At 39.0% G+C, this 22,467-nt stretch overlaps 2 protein-coding genes across 7 annotated transcripts in view; both read left to right on the forward strand.

Moving 5' to 3' along the window:
• The first annotated feature begins 4,679 nt into the window (after positions 1 to 4,679).
• On the forward strand, positions 4,680 to 11,126 carry LOC113107361 (E3 ubiquitin-protein ligase NEURL3-like). The gene is made up of 4 exons (XM_026269808.1): positions 4,680 to 4,780; positions 8,952 to 9,452; positions 10,496 to 10,648; positions 10,736 to 11,126. Exons 1-4 carry the CDS (start codon positions 4,762 to 4,764, stop codon positions 10,912 to 10,914), a joined length of 852 nt encoding a protein of 283 aa, XP_026125593.1. The 5' UTR covers positions 4,680 to 4,761; the 3' UTR covers positions 10,915 to 11,126.
• Positions 11,127 to 12,634: 1,508 nt separating this feature from the next.
• The window catches only part of LOC113107363 (vinexin-like), a 44,529-nt gene continuing 34,696 nt past the window's right edge, over positions 12,635 to 22,467 (forward strand). For 2 of the 6 annotated variants that reach the window (XM_026269809.1, XM_026269812.1), the window contains exon 1: positions 19,124 to 20,007. The gene's annotated coding sequence lies outside the window, so the exon portion shown is untranslated. Of the gene's footprint in view, positions 12,821 to 14,677; positions 14,820 to 19,094; positions 20,008 to 22,467 lie in introns of those variants that run through there. The other 4 variants (XM_026269810.1, XM_026269811.1, XM_026269814.1 and 1 more) reach the window with 4 other exon arrangements.

A 22,467-nucleotide genomic window follows, 5' to 3' on the forward strand; every position in this document is an offset into this window, starting at 1 on the left:
GCTCACATGGGCAGTGACAGTGACACCTGGAGGGGCGTGATTGGGAGGAACGGCCCCCCTGACCTGAACCTGAGCAGTCTTCTGTTATTGGATTTCTGTGCTAACCACGGTTTGTCCCTAACGAACACCATGTTCAAGCATAAGTGTGTCCATCAGTGCATGTGGCACCAGGACACCCTAGGCCGGAGGTCGATGATTGACTTTGTGGTCGTGTCATCAGACCTTCGGCCATATGTCTTGGACACTCGGGTGAAGAGAGGGGCGGAGCTGTCAACTGATCACCACCTGGTGGTGAGTTGGATCCGATGGCGGGGGAGGAAGCTGGACAGACTCGGCAGACCCAAACATACTGTGGGGGTCTGTTGGAAACGTTTGGCCGAGCACCCTGTCAGAGAGATCTTCAACTCCCACCTCCGGCATAGCTTCGACCGGATCCCGAGGGAGTCTGGAGATATTGAGTCCGAGTGGACCATGTTCTCAATCCCACCGACTTGTGTTCCGTTGAGGAAGCAGTGGCTGGGGACTCGGAGGAGCACTCGTCCATCACCTGGGCTGAAGTCATCAAGGTAGTTAAAAAGCTCCTCGGTGGCAATGCACCTGGGGTGGATGTGATCCGCCCCGAGTACCTCAAGTCTCTGGATGTTGTGGGGCTGTCTTGGCTGACACGCCTCTGCAACATCGCATGGCAGTTTGGGACAGTACCTCTGGACTGGCAGACCGGGGTGGTGGTCCCTCTTTTCAAGAAGGGGGACCGGAGAGTGTGTTCCAACTATAAGGGGATCACACTTCTCAGCCTCCCCGGGAAAGTCTATGCCAGGGTACTGGAGAGGAGAATTTGGCCGATAGTGAAACCTCGGATTCAGGAGGAACAGTGTGGTTTTCGTCCTGGTCGTGGAACACTGGACCAGCTCTATACACTTTCTAGGGTGCTGGAGGGTTCATGAGAGTTTGCCCAACCAGTCCACATGTGTTTTGTGGATTTGGAGAAGGCATTCGACCGTGTTCCTCGCGACATCCTGTGGAGGGTGCTCTGGGAGTATGGGGTCGGCGGCCCCCTACTTAGGGCTGTTCGGTCCCTGTACGAGCGGAGCAAGAGCTTGGTTTGCATTGCTGGCAGTAAGTCAGACCTGTTCCCGGTGCATGTTGGACTCTGGCCGGGCTGCCCTTTGTCACCGGTTCTGTTCATAATTTTTATAGACAGAATTTCTAGGCACAGCCAAGGGCCGGAGAGTGTCCGGATTGGGGACCATACGATTTCGTCGCTGCTTTTTGCGGATGATGTTGTCCTGTTGGCCTCCTCAGACCAGGACCTTCAGCGTGCACTGGGACGGTTTGCAGCCGAGTGTGAAGCAGCTGGGATGAGAATCAGCACCTCCAAGTACAAGGCCATGGTTCTCAGTCAGAAAAGGGTGGATTGCCCACTTCAGGTTGGTGGAGAGTTCCTGCCTCAAGTGGAGGAGTTCAGGTATCTTGGGGTCTTGTTCACAAGTGAGGGTAGGATGGAACGTGAGATTGACAGATGAATCGGTGCAGCTTCTGCAGTAATGCGGTCACTGTACTGGTCTGTCGTGGTGAAGAAGGAGCTGAGCTGTAAGGCAAAGCTCTCGATTTACCAGTCAATCTACGTTCCTACTCTCACCTATGGTCATGGGCTGTGGGTCATGACCGAAAGGACAAGATCCCTGATACAGGCGGCCGAAATGAGCTTTCTCTGTCGGGTGGCTGGGCGCCCCCTTAGAGATAGGGTGAGAAGCTCGGTCACTCGGGAGGAGCTCAGACTAGAGCCGTTGCTCCTCCACATCGAGAGGAGCCAGCTGAGGTGGCTCGGGCATCTATTTCGGATGCCTCCTGGACGCCTTCCCAGGGAGGTGTTCCAGGCACGTCTCACCGGTAGGAGGCCCCAGGGAAGACCTAGGACACGCTGGAGGGACTATGTCTCCCGGCTGGCCTGGGAACACCTCGGGGTCCCCCCGGAAGAGCTGTAAGAAATGGCTAGGGAGAGGGAAGTCTGGGCATCTCTGCTTAGACTGTTGCCCCCGCGACCTGGCCCCGGATAAGCGGAAGATGATGGATGGATGGATAGTAGTAAATATAATTATTATATTTTAAAGACATGGTTGTATGGTTATAGAATATTTTATAAAATATTTAAAGTAAAACAAAACAAAACGTTCTGTGGAACTGCTAAATATGTATATACAGTCTATACTGTACATTGTCCAGCATAAAATTGAAATTGGGTAGGAAAAGGTGCACTAGCGACAGGGATGATCACAAGCTTGATAATACTGTCAAGCAAAACTGATTCAAACACATGGGAGAACTTCACAAGGAGTGGACTAAAGCTGGAGTCAGCGCATCAAAAGTCACCACACTCAAGACTTCTTCAGGAAAAGAGCTACAGCTATCACACTCCTAGAACCAAGCCACTGCTGATGAAAAGTAAAATTCAGATGAAAGTAAATTTAGCATTTCATTTGGAAATCAAGGTCTGGAGTCTGGAGGAAGACTGGAGAAACACAGAATTCAAAGTACAGTGTGAAGTTTTTGAAGTCCAAAGTCAGTGCAGCCATATATTTTGGAGCACTTTAGGCTTCCATCTGCTGACAAGCTTTATGGAGATGCTGATTTCCTTATCCAGCAGGAATTAGCACCTTCCCAAAGTGCCAACATGCCTGACCTGAACCCTTTATGTGAACCTATGGGATATTTTCAAGAGAAGCTGAGAAACAGTCGATCCGAGCTGAAGACTCGCTTCCATGCCATTCCTTACTGATGCTAGAGTTTGTGCTAAAGGAGCCCCGACCAACAACTGAGTGAATAAATTAACATACTTTTATAACTGTTTATAACAATTCTGTTTAACTAATCCTTTTTTTATTGATTGATCTTAGGAAATATTCCAATATTTTGAGATACTGGACTTTTGACTTGTAAAACTCTAATCATCAAAATAAATAAAAAAAATGTAAAAAAACTTTTGAAATATTTTATTTAACATGTCAAGTTATAAATAAATAAAAAGTGAGATAAAACAATAGATTTCCCCCCCGCTGAGAACATATATTAAACAAGAGCATTTATAACAGATCTCATGCCAGCCCCTGCAGTTCTAGACTGTTTAAGGATAAGTGTATGCTGATGTTTCAATAAGCCATATTCTCATATGACAATCAGGTTGTAAATTAAAACAATATCCTGTGAATACTGACAAAAAAAAATACACATGTCTTTCCCCACGTTTATGCTCTGAGCTTCTGTTAGTAATAGACTTAGATGCTCTTCATCTATATGGAACTTATCTAAAGCTTTACAGCTTTTGTGCTTATCTTCTATTAGCTGCAATAACAGCTTTTATTCTTCAGTAAAGGCTGTAGAGTTTTGAGGCATCATTCAGATATAAGAGCATCAGTGAAGTCTGATTTTGGCAGATGGGGTCTTGGGATCCCAAATAGGAGTTGCACGTTTGTGAAATCAAGCTCTTTCCTTCCGACTTTGAAGTATACCACCTGCTTATGTTCATGGTGCATGAATGAGTACTTGGATTGTTCACCTGTCAGAAAAGGGTGTAGCTGGAATGTTTATTAAAGCTGTGTGTCTACATACTTCTGAGTATTTAATTTATGTGTGGCGATTTAAAAGCTCCTGAGGGAACTGACCCCTCATGATTCACAGTAAAGTTTATTTACCAAGACTGAAAAGCTGCAATCATCTAAGGAGGAACTGCAAACAATAAAGAAGAATGGCATTATCACTATTAATTATTACACTACTAAACAGTCATTCATTTTATGAGCCCTAATTCTCAGCATCATGGTTTAGTTTCTTTTTGGACTGTTTTTATGTTACCTGCAGTCTGAACTATATTGCTGTGAATAAACAACACTGCAACATACACTTACCCTTTAATCCATATCTTATTTATGCTTTACATTAAAGTTTTTTTATTATTTTTTTTTGTGTGTGTTAGTCACTATTTGAGGTATTAGATTTTGCAATGCATTTTGTGCATGAATTCTTGAATAAAACATTTCCATTTCCAGATTTACCCTATTAAATAATTACAAAACATATGAGTGGATGACAGACTGGATGAGCATATTATATCAATAATATAATAACCTTGACTCAAACACTCAAACTGAAAGTGAGCTTTATGAATGTGTCGACTGCTTATCCAGTGGAGACTTTTAAACCCACCAAAACACAAACCAAAATACCCTCGGTCCAGCAAATATTTTCTACTTTTAGAGCTTGTTGGCTCATTGAAATATGGAAAAAGTGAAATTTACACTGAATTTATAGTTAATAGTTTCTTAAATGACAAAAAAAAAAAAAAAAAACAAGGAGCAAACAAAAACAAAAAAGGAAAAGTGAAAGTATTCAACAGTAGGCTACAGCCAACAGCATACTGCTAATGGGACACTGTGCGTTCACACGATCAAAAGTGCTCACTGAAACCCCCAACTGCTTTCTTTTACTTGACCGTTTGTAATCACAAAAACATTTGGTTGACTAAAGAAGTTAAAAAAATCCCAACTGCCGGAATTTTTTTTTTTTTTCCTGCCGAGGAATGGAGTCATCCTCAAGGTAACTTTCCAGACTCCGCCCCCAATAGTCCCTCCTCGATCCTCATCCTATGAGGAGAAATGTTTAGCTATAAACCCCAACACGTGCATTTAAAAAGCAACAAATTACCCATCCAACAAGATACAGAAACAAATACTGAAGGAGATACCACGAGCTGGTTGAGAAAACAGGATGACAGAGAAAAAGAAAGGTAAGAAGATGAAATGGGCAAATGGTACTTTTAATATACATTTTTAAAATATCTCTTTATGAAAAAAAAATCAAGTTTAAAGATAATTATGTTGGTATATAAAAATGTAACTTAGCAAGTAATGAACTTGTTTTTTGTTTGTTTTAAGAAAGTTAACCAACCAATGAATTTACAGTAATGCAAACCATTACATCGTCAATTAAATAATTTGATAACATTTTATAATATGTGTTAATATGTATTTATGATTCACCGTGCAACGTTGGAGAGTCCGAGCTTCATTATGTCTGTGATGTGATGCACAAGGAAACTCCACGAAACATATTGATGTACTGTATTCATTGAGCAGCGGCCTCTAGAGGATATAAAGCGAGGACAGGAGTATGGCTACGATCCATGAATCGGTTCGTTCGAACAATCCGTTTTCAAAGAATCAGTTCAACTTATAGAATTAAACATACATTTATTAAATTTATGTTTTTTAATAAGTGTGTAAATTCATGTATCCCAGTTCAGGTGGTTGCAGACATGATTCGTGTCAGTTAGAACATAAATGGAATTTGCACTCACATCAAACAAAAAGTAATTTAAATATTTTGTTTGAGAATCAAACCAACTCTGTTTCATATGTGTGTTTATAAAACTGTCACGTCGTAAATATTCAAGAGTTGTCAATTTTTAATTCAATGAGGATCGACTCGAGAGCATAGCTGTCAACATTGAACATTGAAAGTAAGGGAGATTTCCCGGAATCCATCCCCAAAATAAGGGATTTTTTTTTTTTACACGATGCATATCCACAAAAAAAAAAAAAAAAAAAAAACGCTAATCATTTACAGTCTGAAAAGTTTATAACTACACAATATATATTAAAGAATGACAGACCAATTGATATATGTTTAAAGTTATATTTTTTATTAACAAGGTAATATTAATAATAATTTTGTGCTGCGAAACGTCGTTTTTCCTGACAATGACAAATTTTGCAGTAGGCATAATTTGGACCTACATGGCTGCTTGTCAGGTAGTGGAAGGTGGACTCCCATTTACTCAAATATCGGCATAATGTCCTCGGTTTTGATTGGTGATTAATTCGTTGATTTTGGCATTCGGCATCCTGATCCATCATCGCACATCACACTCATCTACTCTACTCTCGAAGTTCACTTGCCCATACTTTTTCCCTCTTCCCCCTTCCCGGTGGCGCCGCTGCAACTGTCTTCTTCTTCGATGGTAGCCTAAGCTACTGTATACTGCCACCTGCTTTACTGTCCACAAACCCAAGTGCAAGCAAGAGGGTCTGGCTGCAGACACAGATAGTTGCGTGTTCTGAGTTAACACAGATTGTAAAAATACGGGATATTTTACGGGAAAATACTAAAACGGGAAGACAGCGGGAAAAGAGCTAAAACGGGAGGGTTGACAGCTATGCTCGAGATTCAAGATTCAAGATTCAAGATTCAAGAACTTTATTTGCCATTTGTGCTTGCACACATAGGAACTCTTGTGCGGTTGTTGCTCAGAGAGTCAAGTCAAGTTTAAAAAGACACAAGGAAAACATAAATCTACAGTATCTATAACACATATACATTGTAAATTGCACTAAACCCATAAAATGTAGATTTTTCATTCTGAATTGCACTAGTATATTGCATCTTGCACAGGCCCCAGAGATAACAATAATAAGTTACGTTATAAATAACTAGATAAAATAAAAATACACCGGTATATTACACAGGCCCCAGAAATAACAATAATATTATAATGCAAAAGTTACGTTATAAATAAATAAATCAAGTACACAGGCATATTACACAGACCCTATAGACAGTAGTTCATTTTGTTTTGGCCAAGAGTCTCACTGTGGCTGGGAAAAAGCTCTTATAAAAACGTGATCTGTTTGTGATAATGCTGTCCGCTCGTCTGTGCCTGAGATTGTATGTACAGTTTTTGTGAATGAGCAGGGAGTGAGCTGGATGTAGTGTGTCTCTGATAATTCTCTCTGCTCTTTTCTGACAACGCTGTGTGTAAATTGTATCCATGGAGGGGAGTTCTGTTCTGATAATCCTCTCTGCAGTCTTTATGACTCTTTGCAGAGCCTTCCTCTCTGTCTGTGTGGTGTTTCCATACCATACAGTGATGCCTGTGGTGAGGATGCTCTCTATCAGTCCTTTGTAGACCTGGGTGAGAGGATGACAGTGCAGACCAGCTTTTCTAAGCAGCCTGATGAAATACAGTCTCTGCTGAGCTTTTTTCACTGTGGCAGCAGTGTTCAAAGTCCAGTTCAGGTCTGATGTTACTTGCAGTCCCAGGAATCTGTAACTGTCGGCCCTCTCCACCTCAGTCCCCTTGATGATGAGGGGCTGCAGGGGGGGTGGGTTTTTCCTGAAATCCATGATTACTTCTCTTGTCTTGTCTGTGTTAAGGCACAGATCGTTCACCTCACCATATGTGAGAATGTCGTTCACCAAACTCCTGTAGCCCGACTCGTCCCCCCCCCTTGATGAGGCCCAAAATGGTGGTATCATCCGCATACTTAATGATGATGGTATTGTCCTGGGTGGAGATACAGTCGTGTGTATACAGGGTGAATAGTTTAGGACTGAGACAGCAGCCTTGTGGTGATCCTGTGCTGATGATGAGCTCTGCAGACACCTTCCTTCCCATCCTCACCACCTGTGGTCTTTCAGTCAGGAAATCCAGGATCCAATTACAGGTGGGAGTCGGGACGCCGAGGTCTGTCAGCTTCTCAATCAGCCTGCCCGGGCGGATGGTGTTAAAAGCCGAACTGTAATCCAGGAACAACGTTCTGACATATGTTCCTCTGTTGTCCAGGTGTTGCAGGATATGGTGTAGAGCAAAGGCCACTGCGTCGTCCACTGAACGGTTGGGACGGTAGGCGAACTGGAGGGGGTCGATCGTGTCCGGGACCATGTGATTAATATGTGTGAGAACCAGTTTTTCCAAACACTTCATGGCGACTGGCGTGAGTGCCACTGGCCTGAAGTCGTTCAGGGTGGCTGGATTTAGCTTTTTTGGAACTGGTACAATGGTGGAGGATTTAAAAATACGGGGGACTACTGCTTGGTTTAGAGACAAGTTAAAAATGTCTACATACACACCAGTGAGTTGTTCTGCGCAGGCCTTCAGGACTCTGGGAGGGACGCCGTCTGGTCCCACAGCCTTGTGGGGGTTCACCTGCCTCAGAGCTTTCAGGACCTGTGTGGGTGTCACCTGAAAGACAGTGTCCGTGGGGTTGCAGGGGGCTTTTAAAGGAGTGTCTTTGTTCATTCTGTCAAACCTGGTGTAGAAAGTATTAAGGCTGTCTGGGAGGGTGACATCCAGGGGATCTGTGGCAGGTACTATTTCCTTGTAGTTTGTGACTGCTTGGATTCCCTGCACATACTGCGCGTGTTGTTACTTAGGTAAAATCTTTCAAGTTTTTGAGAATACGCCCTCTTTGCAGCTCTGATGGACTTCTGTAGCTCATACCGGGCTTTCTTGTACTCCCTTTGGTCTCCTGACTTAAAAGCTTCCTGCCTTTTCCTGATCTTTTGTTTTATATTTCCATTAAACCAAGGTTTCTGGTTTGGAAACACACGCACAGTTCTGGGAGGTGCACATGTAGATGTGCACCAGCTGATGTAGTCACTCACAGCCTCTGTGTATTCATGGATGTCATCTGTAGCCTCCTTAAAGATGTTCCAGTCTGTGGCCTCTAAACAACCCTGCAGGCTAGCCTGTGCACTGTCAGTCCAGGTGTTAACAGTTTTTATTGTGACTGGCTGTGCCTTAAGCCTCTTGATGTAGGTGGGCTTAAGCCGGATTGCCAGATGGTCAGACTTGCCGAAATGAGGTTTTGGTTCAGCTATAAAAGCATTTCTGATATTGCTGTAACAGTGGTCCAGTATCTTATTTTCTCTAGTTGGAAAAGTCACAAAAGTCACAAACTGATACAGTTTTGGCATGTTTTTCGAGAGGCGCTCAGATCAGTCCGATTCTCGAGTCATTTGAACCCAAAGAATGATTCGCGAATCAAACGCACTGGAAAGTCCCGCAGTTGCAAAAGAGACAGATGAATCAAAACAGAGAGAGAGAGAGAGAGAGAGAGAGAGAGCCAACGCTGCTTAAATGACTCTCTAACGCCCGACTCGTCTTATTTCTCCTCCAGAGGAAGTCAGGTGTGTGTGTCACACCCGATGGAGCCTGAAAGCGATTGCTTTCCACTCAGACGTGAAGGGTCGTCTGATAACGCTGAGTGACGGCGGGCGTCGGGTTTCCAGGGACGAGTCGTCCTTCTGCCACGGGCTGACGTTCAGCGGGCGACCGGTGAAGCCCGAGGAGAAGCTGCGGCTCCGGGTCGAGCGCTGCGGCGGAGTCTGGCACGGGGCACTGCGGCTCGGATTCGCTCATGTGTGCCCCGAGCAGACACCTCTGCCCCCTCTGGCCATCCCAGACCTGACCAACTCCCCGCTGTACGCCGCGGTCATCGTCCCCGAGCACATCTGTCGCCCCGGCTCAGAGATTGAGTTCATGCTGAAGAAGAACGGCAGTGTGAGGATACGGGGCTCTGATGGCAGAACACACACGGAACAGACCCATCTGAACCCCAAGTGGCCCGTCTGGGCGATGATCGACGTCTACGGGCAGACCACGGCGATCACGATGCTCGGTGAGGCTTCTGTTGTCATATACTGTGCTCCGACTGAATTAAAGGGATAGATCACCCGAAAATGAGAATTCTATCATCGATTACTCACCCTAAAGCTATTCCAAACCTGTATGAGCCTCTTTCTTATGTTGAACACAAAAGAATATGTTTTGAAGAATATGGGCAACAGTTGACGGCACCCATTGACTTCCTTATCCTATCCTTATATTCTTCCAGGTTTGAAACAATCTGAGGGCAAGTAAATGATGACAGAATTTTATTTTTGGATGAACTATCCCTTTAACAAACAAACACACTACACACAATAACAATATAAGTTTTATTTTTGTGGTATGTGTTTTAAGTATTATGTTATATTAAATTATGCTTTATTTTTCAGTAAGAGAAAGAGTCAGGGGTTTTCAAACTTTTTCCCGCCAATATGATGCCCTGAAGTGAAGCCCCTTTTCTAAAATATAAATGCATAATATTATTGAATAAGCCATTTATGCAGTGTGCAATATATATATATATAATCTACCTAAATATATTTTGTTTTATATTGTCGCTGTAAATAAAATTGTTAAAATATTATCTAGAAAACTACTTTTTATTGAATTGTCATAGTATGTGAGATTAACAGAGTAGATTAAAATAATCTTAATTAATCTCATGATTTCTGACCAGTCTTTAGAAAGCATAACATAGTTATAATAATAGTACTGAATTAATGAATAAAATTAAAGATAGAATCATTAATAGTATTATTAATTATTAACAGAGAATAAGATACAAGTAATAATATTGTGAATGTGATTAAAACATTAATAAGTCATGTACAAGAAACAAATTCATTGGTATCTTAAATGTCCCTGTTAACTTTGACAGCTCTAAAAATACATTTAGTAAAATCTTATTTTTTTTTTTTTTTCTCTGAGAGATTTAAGGCATCCCAAGTTTGAAGACCCCTGATCTAAGCTACACATTAAGCTACACATGTCATTAGAAATAAAAGCTTGTTTTTTTTGACTGGTCCTAACAGTTGAAGTGGTCTCTGTTTATAGGCTCCAAAATGAAGCGCTGGATCTTCACCAGTCGCTCCTGTCCTGCTCTCACACACGTCAGACACACTGAAGAGAAAGACACACAGGAGAGGAAGAAACACATGAGTACGCTGGATCAGAGAAACCTGAGAAACATCCATCCTGACACCACAGGTGAGAATCAGACAGGTGCAAGGCAGCTCTGTGATGGCCTAGTTCACATCATTTGACCACCTTAACTCCTCTCTTTCCTTGCTTTAGATCATGACGCTCCAGACTGTGCGGAGTGTGTGGTGTGTTACAGTGATGTGGCAAACTGTCGTCTGAGCTGCGGTCATAAATGCATGTGTACTCCATGTGCCATGAGGGTTCACATGACGTTTGGGACCTGTCCTCTGTGTCGTCAGCCCTTGGGTTCCTTCCATCCCTACGTCCACTAACTTTCGTCCCAGTTCATGAAGTGGCCATACAGTTTGTTGAATGTATATTGAATGTATTTTAAGTTCTTATGTGCTGCTGTAATGTACTAATCTATCATTGCACTGTGCAGATGTTGTATATGTTATTTATTTTTACTCTGTTTTGTATGTCACTTTGGATAAATTCATATTGATTATATATGTCTATATATTTATACATATGCAGAGATGTTCTAAATCTGTAATGTAAATAATATGATGTAAATATATGTAAATGTGTATATGAATAATGCTTTTTTATTCATTTATTTATTTGTATTTTTTATTAAATACATTTTATGTAAACAGTTTGTTTTGTTTGATTTTTTTTATGCTGGTTTTTCACTACTGCACTTTTCCGCCAGGTGTCAGTATTTTACAGGAAAACAAACGCCCAGCAACACACACAAACACACACAAGAACCGTTTGCGAAAGTTTACAGATAGTTATTATTATCCAGATTGTTTTACGAAGTTCATGTTCAACGTTCATCGCATTGCTGCAGTGCTGCAGAGAAAGTCTTAATTGAAACGCGTGAGCTTTTCCCTTTAAAACAGTCCGTTATTTGAAAACAGTCAGGAAGGGTGGAGAAGAGGAATCACGGATTTGGGCGAGAGAAATGCATTGTGTGCTGAGAAGAGAAAGTGCTATATTTGGTTTAGTTTGTTAGTCTCTGGCTTTTTGATGTTGAAATACCATAGATTACTTAAGATTTTAGAGAATATTGAGAAATACAGGGGGAAATGATCTCAGGATTATTATTATTTTGAAATGGTAGGCCCTAACTTACCTAATACATCTCATTTAAACCAGTCAAAACAGCACAAAGAGTTTTCAGATAAAAGTCTACATTTACAAATGTCTGTTTCTGTAGCAGTGTTTTTAAATATTGATTTCAAACATCTAGTTTAAAATCCTTTTAAATTAGTATAATATTTGTTAATTCTGTTCTCCAAACTAAAATTACAGTACCACGTTTTTTTCTTTCAGCTTTTAGTGAAGTTAATAAAACTAAACAGACCTTCAGACAACAGTGAACTATATTTTTATTGTCTAAATTGAAGATAATATGTTCTGGAAAATGACTTTTCCCCCACAAATGTTTATGTATTTTATTTGCAGATGAAAAAATTCATTCATTTGGATTGCACAACTTTAGCATAAAATAATAATGTGATGCACATTTGTCAGTTTTAAATGCACAAGACCAGGTTTATATGTTTATCGTTTATCACACAATCTATTTGCTAAACCAAACATTTTAAAGAATTGAATCTTGCTTTTGTAGACCATGTTCATACTTTATCAACTGATAGCCCCACACAAATAACATATTTGGTCTGATCCTAAGGTATCTCAATAAGTATGATCAATCAAATTAATACAAATGTGAGTTCAGGTTGGAACAGGTTAAATGATTAAATATTAAATGCACAAACGGCTGTGAAATGATGCAAAATACGGACTTATTTTAAGCCTAATACAGATCTTTGGTGTCGTCCTTTCTTGTATCATTTGTATCTGCAGTGCAGGGCAACATGTCCAATCAGTCGGCAATCAGCATTAAACTATTGTTCCAGTTAAACCCCAGAAACTTATAAGGGTGGGAAAATCATAGAAATAGGGGAGGAGAGAGGTGGAGTGAGTGGGACGTGACCCTTGGTTTCTTGATCACGTTGTCTGACTGTTAAATATTTATTCTGGACGGCAGAACAGAGTCTGAGGAAGGTGAAAAGAAGTGAGAAAGAGGGTTTGCAAAGCCACCGAGTCAATGCAGAGAGACTCAGTACAGAGAGAGGGATAGAGAATGACACACACAGTGAGCTGAAGACTGCCGTTCAGTTTGATGAAGAAAACAGACCTCTTCAACAGCAGACGTGCAGCGCGGTAAGTGTCCCTGGGTCACTATAAAACACTAGCACTAGTGCTTCTGTATGGTCTGTATGTCTTGATGTACAATACCTTGGAATCACAATGACATGTTTGTTTCTTTGACAGAAAAAAGATGAATTGTGTTGTTTGGTCATTAAAAAAAAAAGTGTAAGAAATGCAAGTGTAACCTGCACATTAGTTATTTTTTTTTCATGTTACTGGTTGTCCTAGTTGACTTCAGTAATAACTGATTTGCCATCACAGGTTTACATTTTAATTTGCCAGTTGCAAAATTTGTAATGGCAATTTAGTTAATAATTATCATATATCATATAACAATAATTCTTGAATGGCTCTTTATTTGAATGACAGTCTTTCTGTGACCCATTTAACCATTCAAACGCACGTATAAGTTGTGTTGCTGTCTATGGAGGGTCAGAAAGCTCTCGGATTTCATAAAAAATATCTTAATATGTGTTCTGAAGATGAACGAAGGTCTTAAGTGTTTGGAACGAAATGAGGGTGAGTACTTAATGACAGAATTTTCATTTTTGGGTGAACTATCCCTTCAGATAACTATTGAGACTATTGAGAGGATATCTGTTTGTAGTGGTCTCTGAAACCATATTGGGCATTTCTGAGTGCACGCAATCCCATAATGACCCTCAATAATGAGTGCACAACCGATGAACACTCAACAGCTAGAGAATACCCACAATGCACTAAAGAGTCTTGCCTGAAGGAGGATCCATCCATCCATTTCCCAAACCGCTGATACCTACAGCATAATAACATACAGGTATAGATTTCTTTTGAATTGATTGTTAAATAGTTTAATGTAGGTTTATACATGCTAGTTTCCATGACAGAGTTCAAGATAAATCTTTTCATTTACATTTAGTCATTTAGAAGCTACATTTATTATAATAATAATAATACGTTTATTTTATATAGTACCTTTCTGCAAACTCAAGGTCACTTTACAACATCAAAACAGATGAACATGACAGCAGGGAAAAAAACGAAACACAGATAAAGATGAAATCCGTGGCCTGAATCAGATCATGCAGTCAGAGATCAGAGAAACAAGAAAGGAAAAGAGATGTTTTAAGCCTGGTTTTGAAATCCTGTAATGAAGAACGATCACGGATGTGTTTGGGAACAGAATTCCAAAGTGTGGGGGAATTCTGTTCCCAAACATTTCTCTCATTCTTGAATCACACATCACCATTTACAAGAAAAACAGGCGGATGTCAAGGCTTTTTCTTTTTGCAGCCATAGACGGTAATTTGAAATGTGCTTTTTAGGTTGATGTTGAGTGCCTCATTTTAGCCGGTCAGCCCACAGTAGTTTAAGTATCCTCTAATTTAATGGACATCAGCGGCCTCGAAACATCATTGCCTGTGGAAAGAGCATGCTGTGTGGCTCAACATAGTGATGTTATTTGATTGACATCTCATGCTCCAGCAGAGGGCACTGTTCCAATTCACCTTTTTGTTACTGATCGTAGACTGAAGGAGGCCCTCAGGTTTGAATCCTTTCTCTTGTATGCCAAGTAGAGCATGCATGAAGAAATTAGACATAAAGAGAGCATCTATCCTCCAAACAACAATGGACTGATGTATTTGTGGATCAAACAGACCGTCTGTTTGTGCAGGAAGGGAAGTGCACTCATTTGTTCTTTTGATTATAACACACAAGTGGGTGTGGGTCCTCAGCCTGCATGGGACTGTCTATTATTTCCAGCTGTGCATGTGTGTGTGTGTGTGTGTGTGTGTGTGAGTATGGGATGGAAACTATTACAGAGCTTTGGACTCGTTAGGCACAGAGAGTTTCATGTATGATCCTGGCTCGTGTATCACACACACACACACACACACACACACACACACACACAGACACGGACAAAGGCTGAGTCACAGAATCACAGTAAATTGCAAACGCCCTCCCAGCAGAAACAGAGCGGGCTGCGATCCTTTCCCTTTCTGCTCATTCCAGGGAACGTCTCCTCACGGTAAATACCCGTCTCGCAGCTCTCCTTTAACTTCATGACTCTCTTTCACTCCGCTGTATGGAGTATGTACTTCTGTTCTTCACTGCTGGTTTTTAAATGTGAAACATCAGCTTTTCTATCTTGCTGTAACATTTGTGGAGATGCATGCTGGAGCTCTGACAGTGAGGATTTACTTGTTTACTTTCAGGGTGTGAAATGTCAGATGCAGGTACTTTGTGTGCAGTGGCTTGTTAAGGTATAAAACATCTTCGATGAATGCTAAAGTGGACTAAAAACAGGTCCAAGTCCTCTTTCAGTGACAATGTGAATGCAAAGAGAACATCCAGTGCTCTTACAGCTGTCATGTTATCATGTGCTGTCAAAGCTAGGGTATGTTGTGAAATGTTGCACCGATAGTAGCTGTTGAGCCTGATCTGCTAGATTCCTGTCGAATAGCGTTTCCCATGTGACTGGTTGACAACAGCCATTTATTCATAAAGTAGAAGCATCAGCCAGAAGTAGGGGAGCAAATGTATCAGTGTATTTGAGTTCATATGACAAAAATAAATGTTAAGTATTTATTTATTGACATTTTTTTTCTTTGCTACAAAATTGGAAGCTAAAAACCACTGTCAATACAAGAAAGTCAGTTACAGGATGATAATAGATGCAGGTAGAATCACACATCTTGACATGCGCATGTCAGCAGTTGAGCTGGCTTTTTCAATTGAAAAGATCAAATTAATATAAAGTACAGTAAATAGATCAATATATGCCAGAAAACCAGTTCACAGTGGAACCAGTGTAAATTTAACTATTGAACATCATTTTCAAAAAATAAAACAAACTAAAACATATTGGATGGAAAAACTGAAATAAAGTAAGTTACTAAATAAAAAAAAGTAAAAAACCAAAGCTGCACTGGAAAATGTAATTTTCTGCCAGGACGTTATCCATTAATTTCATAGACATTTCCTTTAACTCTCCAAAAACACAATGCAGTGCAATATACTGGTGAAGCATTTGTTCAAAAATCAATATAGAAAAAATCTTCATATTTATACACATTACACCTTTATGGAGTGTAAATAGATTAAAAAAAAAAACATATATTTAATATAAAATATTCACATTAAGTTCAAATGAAAACTAAAAACATAAAAAAAATTAATTAAAAATTAATTTAATTAATTTAATTAAAAATTAATTAAAAACACAAAATATTAATTATTAACATAAAAGCACAATACAAATTAGCCCAGAACGCAACGCTGCACTTTTATTTCGCCAGAGATGACTGTGTTGTTATTTTCTGAACATAACTCATCTACTGAAAAATAGATATTTAGATAGATAAAAATATTTTTTTTATTGTCGGATTATTAAGTGTAAGATTTTTTTTCTTCTAAATTTTGACCTTTAGGCATTTTTGCCTTTAATTAGGCTGGATGGACAGACGGGACAGAGAATGAAGTGGGAGAGAGCAGGGATTTTAAAAGACCAGAGCTGGGATTTGATCTTTGGCCACAGAAGCACAATCATGTTACATGTCATGTCAGACAACATTTTTGAAATGTCCTGTTGTTTACCCCATAGAAAGGAAGGGGTGACTAGAATCAGATGCATGCGCTGTAGTTGTTTTATTGACAAGCAAGGAGATATCTGAGGCTGCTTGAATCTGATGGGACAGGCTGAGGTTCTTGCGCTTGTGTTTTGTTTCTTGCTCATTTTATTCACAGTAGCTCATCTTTGTAACAGAACATTTGAATGTCGTGGTCACAAACTCTGCATCCCTATAAAATCAATTTTTATTGAGTGTTATTTATCAGAGATATAGCAGCATGGTCTGGGTCTTGTCTCGAGTAAATATTTACCATTGTGGTGAACCTAGCTTCTTCCTCTTACTCAACACTGAGTCACAGCAGTCATGCTGTTATTCAGCAGTGCTGAGCTGTCATTCACAGTATCCCTTGAGCCGCTGGTTACATCTAGATTCAAGCAACATGTTTGTGCTATAATTTATTTTACTGTATAATTACTTTGACAAACCATAGCTGTTTCAGACTGTGTTTTCATTAGAGCGATGGATTTCTGCTTGGTTTAAGGCCAGGGTTTACATCCTTTTTGAGGTCAAGTACTCAATTTAGTTGCTCAGAAATGCAGTAATAACAGTAATATTGTGAAATATTTCTATAATTTAAAATAGCTGTTATCTATTTGAATATATTTTAAAATGTCATTTGTTTCTGTGACAGCCTTCGGTGTCACATGATTCTTCAGAAATCATTCTAATATGCTGATTGGCTGATCAGAAAACATTTCTTATTATTAGCAGTGTTGAAAACACTTACAGTTTGTTTTGTGGAAACTGATGAACAGCATTTATTTGAAATATAATTTTGTAAGATTCTAAATGTCTTTGCTCTCACTTTTGACCAATTTTTTGGACCCTTTCTAAATAAAAATTAAAATTAATTTATAAAAATAAAACATTTAAATGGTCGTGTACATGATATTAAACATTGCTAAGCTATTCATATAATCATTATTGATGTACAAAGACATGACCAGCCAGCGACTGTGGAACATTTAGCTAAAACTTAAGCTGAAGTTAATGCATGCATTTTATGCAATATTGAAAATCTTTCACAAAAATGTGTTAAAGATCAAAAACTGGCAACCCTCCGGCGGTAAAGACCCCAGGTTTAAAGAAACCTGTACATTTGATATGCTTTCTCACTCTATATTTGGTTTATCTGTATCTTTAGAACAGAACTGAACCTTGACAAAACAGAATAAAAAGAGAAAGATAGAAATAATATAAAGTTTAATGATGTTTCTTTCAGTCCACTAATCATCTTACTGGCAGACTCGCTGCGGGAGAGCGACCATTAATAACAGAAGCGAACATGCCTCCTCTTCTAGTTCATCACTCACTCTCGATGATTTATTTCTCTTTTCTCCGTCTCACACGCTCAGCTTTCATAGCAGCGTAAGACCTCTGTTCTGCTCTCCTCTCGTCTGCTCTCACCTCATGCTTTCTCCTGTTTAAACTGTCAGTGGTGAATGTATTTTTCTTCTCTCCTCCTCTGTTTTGCAATAGTCTGGTTGGTGTTTGGCAAAAATGTCTTATTGCACTCTCTCTCTCACAAACACACACACACACACACTGTAAGACTATACCATTTAAGACTGGTTTGCCCTACTGAGCCAAACCACTGAATTATTAAGAACGAACTAGCTCCCCAAGATCCAGTGGAAAATAGAGACTTCTGGAAAACAGCACACATGCATAAAAGAGTTCAGGTTATCGAGAAATCCTTCTTTAAAATTTATACATGCCGAGGCAGTTGAAACGTGAATAATTGTGACAAAAAAGGACTTGTAAAACATATGTATATGTCAGCTAAAAAACATTATTTATTACTTATTATTATCTCTGGTTGATCATGCAGCATTCTCGCTTGCATAAAACTGAAGTCTTGTCTATCAGATCCTCAGTACTTTGTACTGTACAGTGATAAACTTCAATCACCATCAGCACAGTTCCTAGAATACATCTGAGTAGTCAATGATAAATCGATTAGGTCAACGGCTGTAAAATATTGGTCATGAGCAACGTTGTTTGATTTGGTTTTATGATTATATTGCTATGTTTATATTCAACTTATTAGTTTCCTAAAATGTTGTATGGTGTATCACAGCTTGTATATTCATGTATAATACAAAAAAATAATAATAGCATTTTTAATATTTATAAGAATTATTTTTCATAATTCAGCAAGGATTAATTTAAAGTTTTAAAAAGTCACAGCAAAGACGTAAAAATGTATCACAATTTTTTAAAGAAAAATTAATATTATAAATATTAATATTATTAAAATATTAAGCAACACAATTGTTTTCAATATTGATAATAATATTAATAAATCTTTCTTGTGCAGCAAAGCAGCATATTTGAATTATTTCTGAAGGATCATGTGACACTGAAGACTGGAGTTATTTACAGCTTTGCATCAAATAAATAAATAACATTTTAACATGTATTCAAATAGAAAACTGTTATTTAAAAATGTTAATATTTCACATTATTACTGTCTCTACTGTATTTTTTTTATCAAATAAATGCAACCTAGGTAATCATAAGAGACTTCTTTCAAAAAAAAAAAAAAAAAAAAAAAAAAAAAAAATCAAACAGACCCCAAACATTTGAACAGTAGAGAATATTAGATATGAACATACCGTAAATCACAGATTTGAAACTTTATTTATTTATTTATTTTTTCACCTACTCTAGTTTTATCGCATGTGAAAGATTCACAATTCACCTGTTGTGGTCCATAGATGAAAGAAAGTTTGGTTTTGGATCACATGTGAGTAAATGGTTTTTGTGTGAACTCTCCCTTTAAGGATATACACTTCAGAAGCTTCATGAAATCTCAAAGGCCAGTGGTTTGAGACCCCTGCTCCAAACCGAACACTTTCTTGCCAGATCTCAGAATAGGGCATGTTTCTCAATTCAAGACCTCCGCCTCAGTTTATTTGTCATTGATTTGTTGATAAAGAATTTCTCAAGCCTGAAGTCACTGCAGTCCTCCTCTGCTTGGCCATGTATGGCCAGACACGCATAAGCAGTGGCTCGTAGAAAAACAGCGGGGCGGGAACGCAGGAAGAACGGTGAAATGAGAGGAGGACCGTCAGGAGGTGGATGTGGTTTAGTCTTTGAATCCACCAGTCTTTAACCCCGTGCTGTGAAATATCACCTTATGGCCACAAAAGGCTGCCTGCCTATTCAAACGCTCTTTAGCAAAGGCAGCCAAAAGTGAGCCAGGCCTCTGCACACAGTCTGTACCTCACCATAGAAACCCTTGTCAACCAGGAAGTCCTGAAGTGGTGGAGCGAGAGAGAGAGAGAGAGAGAGAGAGAGAGAGAGAGAGAGAGAGAGAGAGAGAGAGAGAGAGTGAGAGTGCATGTGTGTCAGTATGTGAGAGGGACTTAACAGAGGTGAGGCAGACAGGAGCATACAGGAAAACAGTGAGAAAGAGAAAGAACTGACCGATTAGGCTGACAGAGAGGCGAAAAAGAGCAGGTTGAACCTGAAAGGCTATTTTATACGAAGCAGACCAAGCAGCACTTTGGGAATTGTGTGTTGTCCTGGGAAATCTGTGCGTGGCTGCACTGTCACACACTTACACACCCACACAAACCGGTGAGTTGATCTTTCTTCCATCTGACAGCCTGTTAGTGTGAGTTTAACTGTAAAACAGTCAAATGATCACGTACGGCGACTCGTTCATTCATGCAGTTATTCTGTTTGGCAGGGATGTGTTAAAGCAGTAGCCCGCAATACGTCTGAAGTTGATTCCTAACTCTCTTTGAAGGATTAAGGGTCTTTGGTGGGATTTGGGAAGTTTTCAAAGCAGCGGGAAAGAGCAGAAATGCTGCAGAAAAGCTCAAATCTGGAGTCACATATGGTGTTCTGCTTTCATATTTCTACGTGTGTTTAAAACACGTTGGTTTTGAGTGGCTGGATCTTCATTGAAACAGTTAGTTGTTGTTTTGGCTGTACTGAATTTGCCTGTTTAGAGTGGTGTGATTTGTTTGACGTTTGATTATTATAGCCTGGCCTCAAATTAATTTGGTTCAGAGGGTGTTACTTTATGATTTAAGATCCACAGGACAAAAACAAATATTCTAACTGATGATTTAATGTTTTAATTGTATTTATACGATGTACAAAATAAAAAAAAGGTATAATTATGTAATTAAAATTATGATTTAAACAAGTCAACAAAGTGACTGTTGTTGGCACACTTTGTAGACAAGAAAAAAAAAAAAAAAATGCCTTCACAAAAAAGAGGTCAGAGATGGAGAGAAAGAGTGAAGGGAGGCTACTAAAGTCAGTTTAACATTGTAAACACTCATTCAAAGCTCCAGCAAGCCAGCAGGTAAATCATCATATAGAATATTTAGTTGTTTGTCCCATTTTAATTCTTGTTATTAAGTATATTTCCCATTATAATCACTTGTCTTGATACTAGTAATCTATAACACATCTTGTTTGATTAAAACCAATTTAATAGTAGGTTATAAATAGTTAAAAATAATATTAATGTTCTAAATTAGTTGTTTGTTAGCATATTATATAGGTTTATGCAATAAGATATTAAATTAAATGTATAATACTTACAGAGGAGAGTGGGTAAGATAAGCCATTTGTTTTTTTACTTATGTGGTCCTCAAAATAAGTTAAATTGATGCAGAAGTACAATGAAAGTATTTGTCCTATCCCGTCCTATCCTAATGAAAGTATTCCTATAATTTTAAATGTTAAAAATGTATTTATGACAAATGTTCTAAAAATATAGCTTCTTATAAAAAAAAGTGTTAACGCTCTTCTGTGTCAGCCGTGCCACAAGGATATGTTTTCTACATGTATTTACACTTTGATTTGAAAGAAAACGAAACATCTGTGTGTGTGCGTGTCACTGTATTTTCTAAATGCATCTTGTTATGAAAGATTAATCTATGCATGCTTCGTTTTTTTTTCTTTTAATTTACCATTTTAAATAAAAATGGCATAACCTGATCTTCTGGTATAACAACTCATAAAGACCTCTCTTCTTTAATCATTTAGTCTGCGTAAACCACCCCTTTCCTTCCACTGAAAGCCAGGTCCTATTCAGAACTCCATTTAAAGGTGCAGTGTGTAATATTTAAGAGAATCTAAATAAAATAAATTCAATATAATATTTACAACTATGTTTTCAGAGGTGTGTAAAAACCTGACGTAATGAACCATTATATTTTTATTACATCAGAATGGGCAAATTTGCATTCCCCTTACATGGAAGTCGCTATGTTGAGAGGGCGTTTCAGCACTTTGTTCATCTTGTGAATAAAACACTGACACGATGAGTTAAGTCATAATAACATATCAGTTTAGTGAATAATTAGGTAAATATAAATCTTTAATTACCTGTCTAAAGAAACCTCATTGCTTGACTGGCTACTTTCTGCTGTCTCAGACTACGACATCTTTGTCCCGCGTCAGCCACCAGACAGTAGCTTTTCTATGTGCAATTCGCAACCTCACCACTAGATGCCGCTAAAATGTACTGCACCTGTAAAATGCAGCTCTAATCAACATCTGATGCATAGACGCAAGTCCACACCCTATATTTTTGTATTATATGATAAACCGCAACACCATGTCACAATATAGAAGGAACGATCTATAGCTACTTTCGTTAAATCGCAAATTTAAGTGAGCGTTAGATGATGTCAATGGTAATCTTACAGTAAAAAATAAGAAATTAACACAAAAAATGTATTATCCATTATCGGCCGATATCGATAAATGTAAGACATCTTACATAACCTACACACTGTGGTTCCAGTATACTGTGTATGTCTTAGATATGCAACATGATATGATATCAAGATGTCAAGCTAATATCAATACTGAAAATATGTATGATGTGATAAGTGGTCAAACTGCTCACACATTTCCATGGTTAGGTTTAGGGTTAGAAGTTTACCCATAGTATTTCTCTTGTCAGTGACTGATGGCTTAATCTAATTGAATATGACCTGCATTTTTACACATCTGTCTGGGTGTTTCTCACCTTTGTAAGGTTAAAGAGAGCAGACTTTAGTGTCAGCCCTC

Source organism: Carassius auratus, chromosome 8 (assembly GCF_003368295.1).
Source record: "Carassius auratus strain Wakin chromosome 8, ASM336829v1, whole genome shotgun sequence".
Classification (NCBI taxonomy): domain Eukaryota; kingdom Metazoa; phylum Chordata; class Actinopteri; order Cypriniformes; family Cyprinidae; genus Carassius; species Carassius auratus.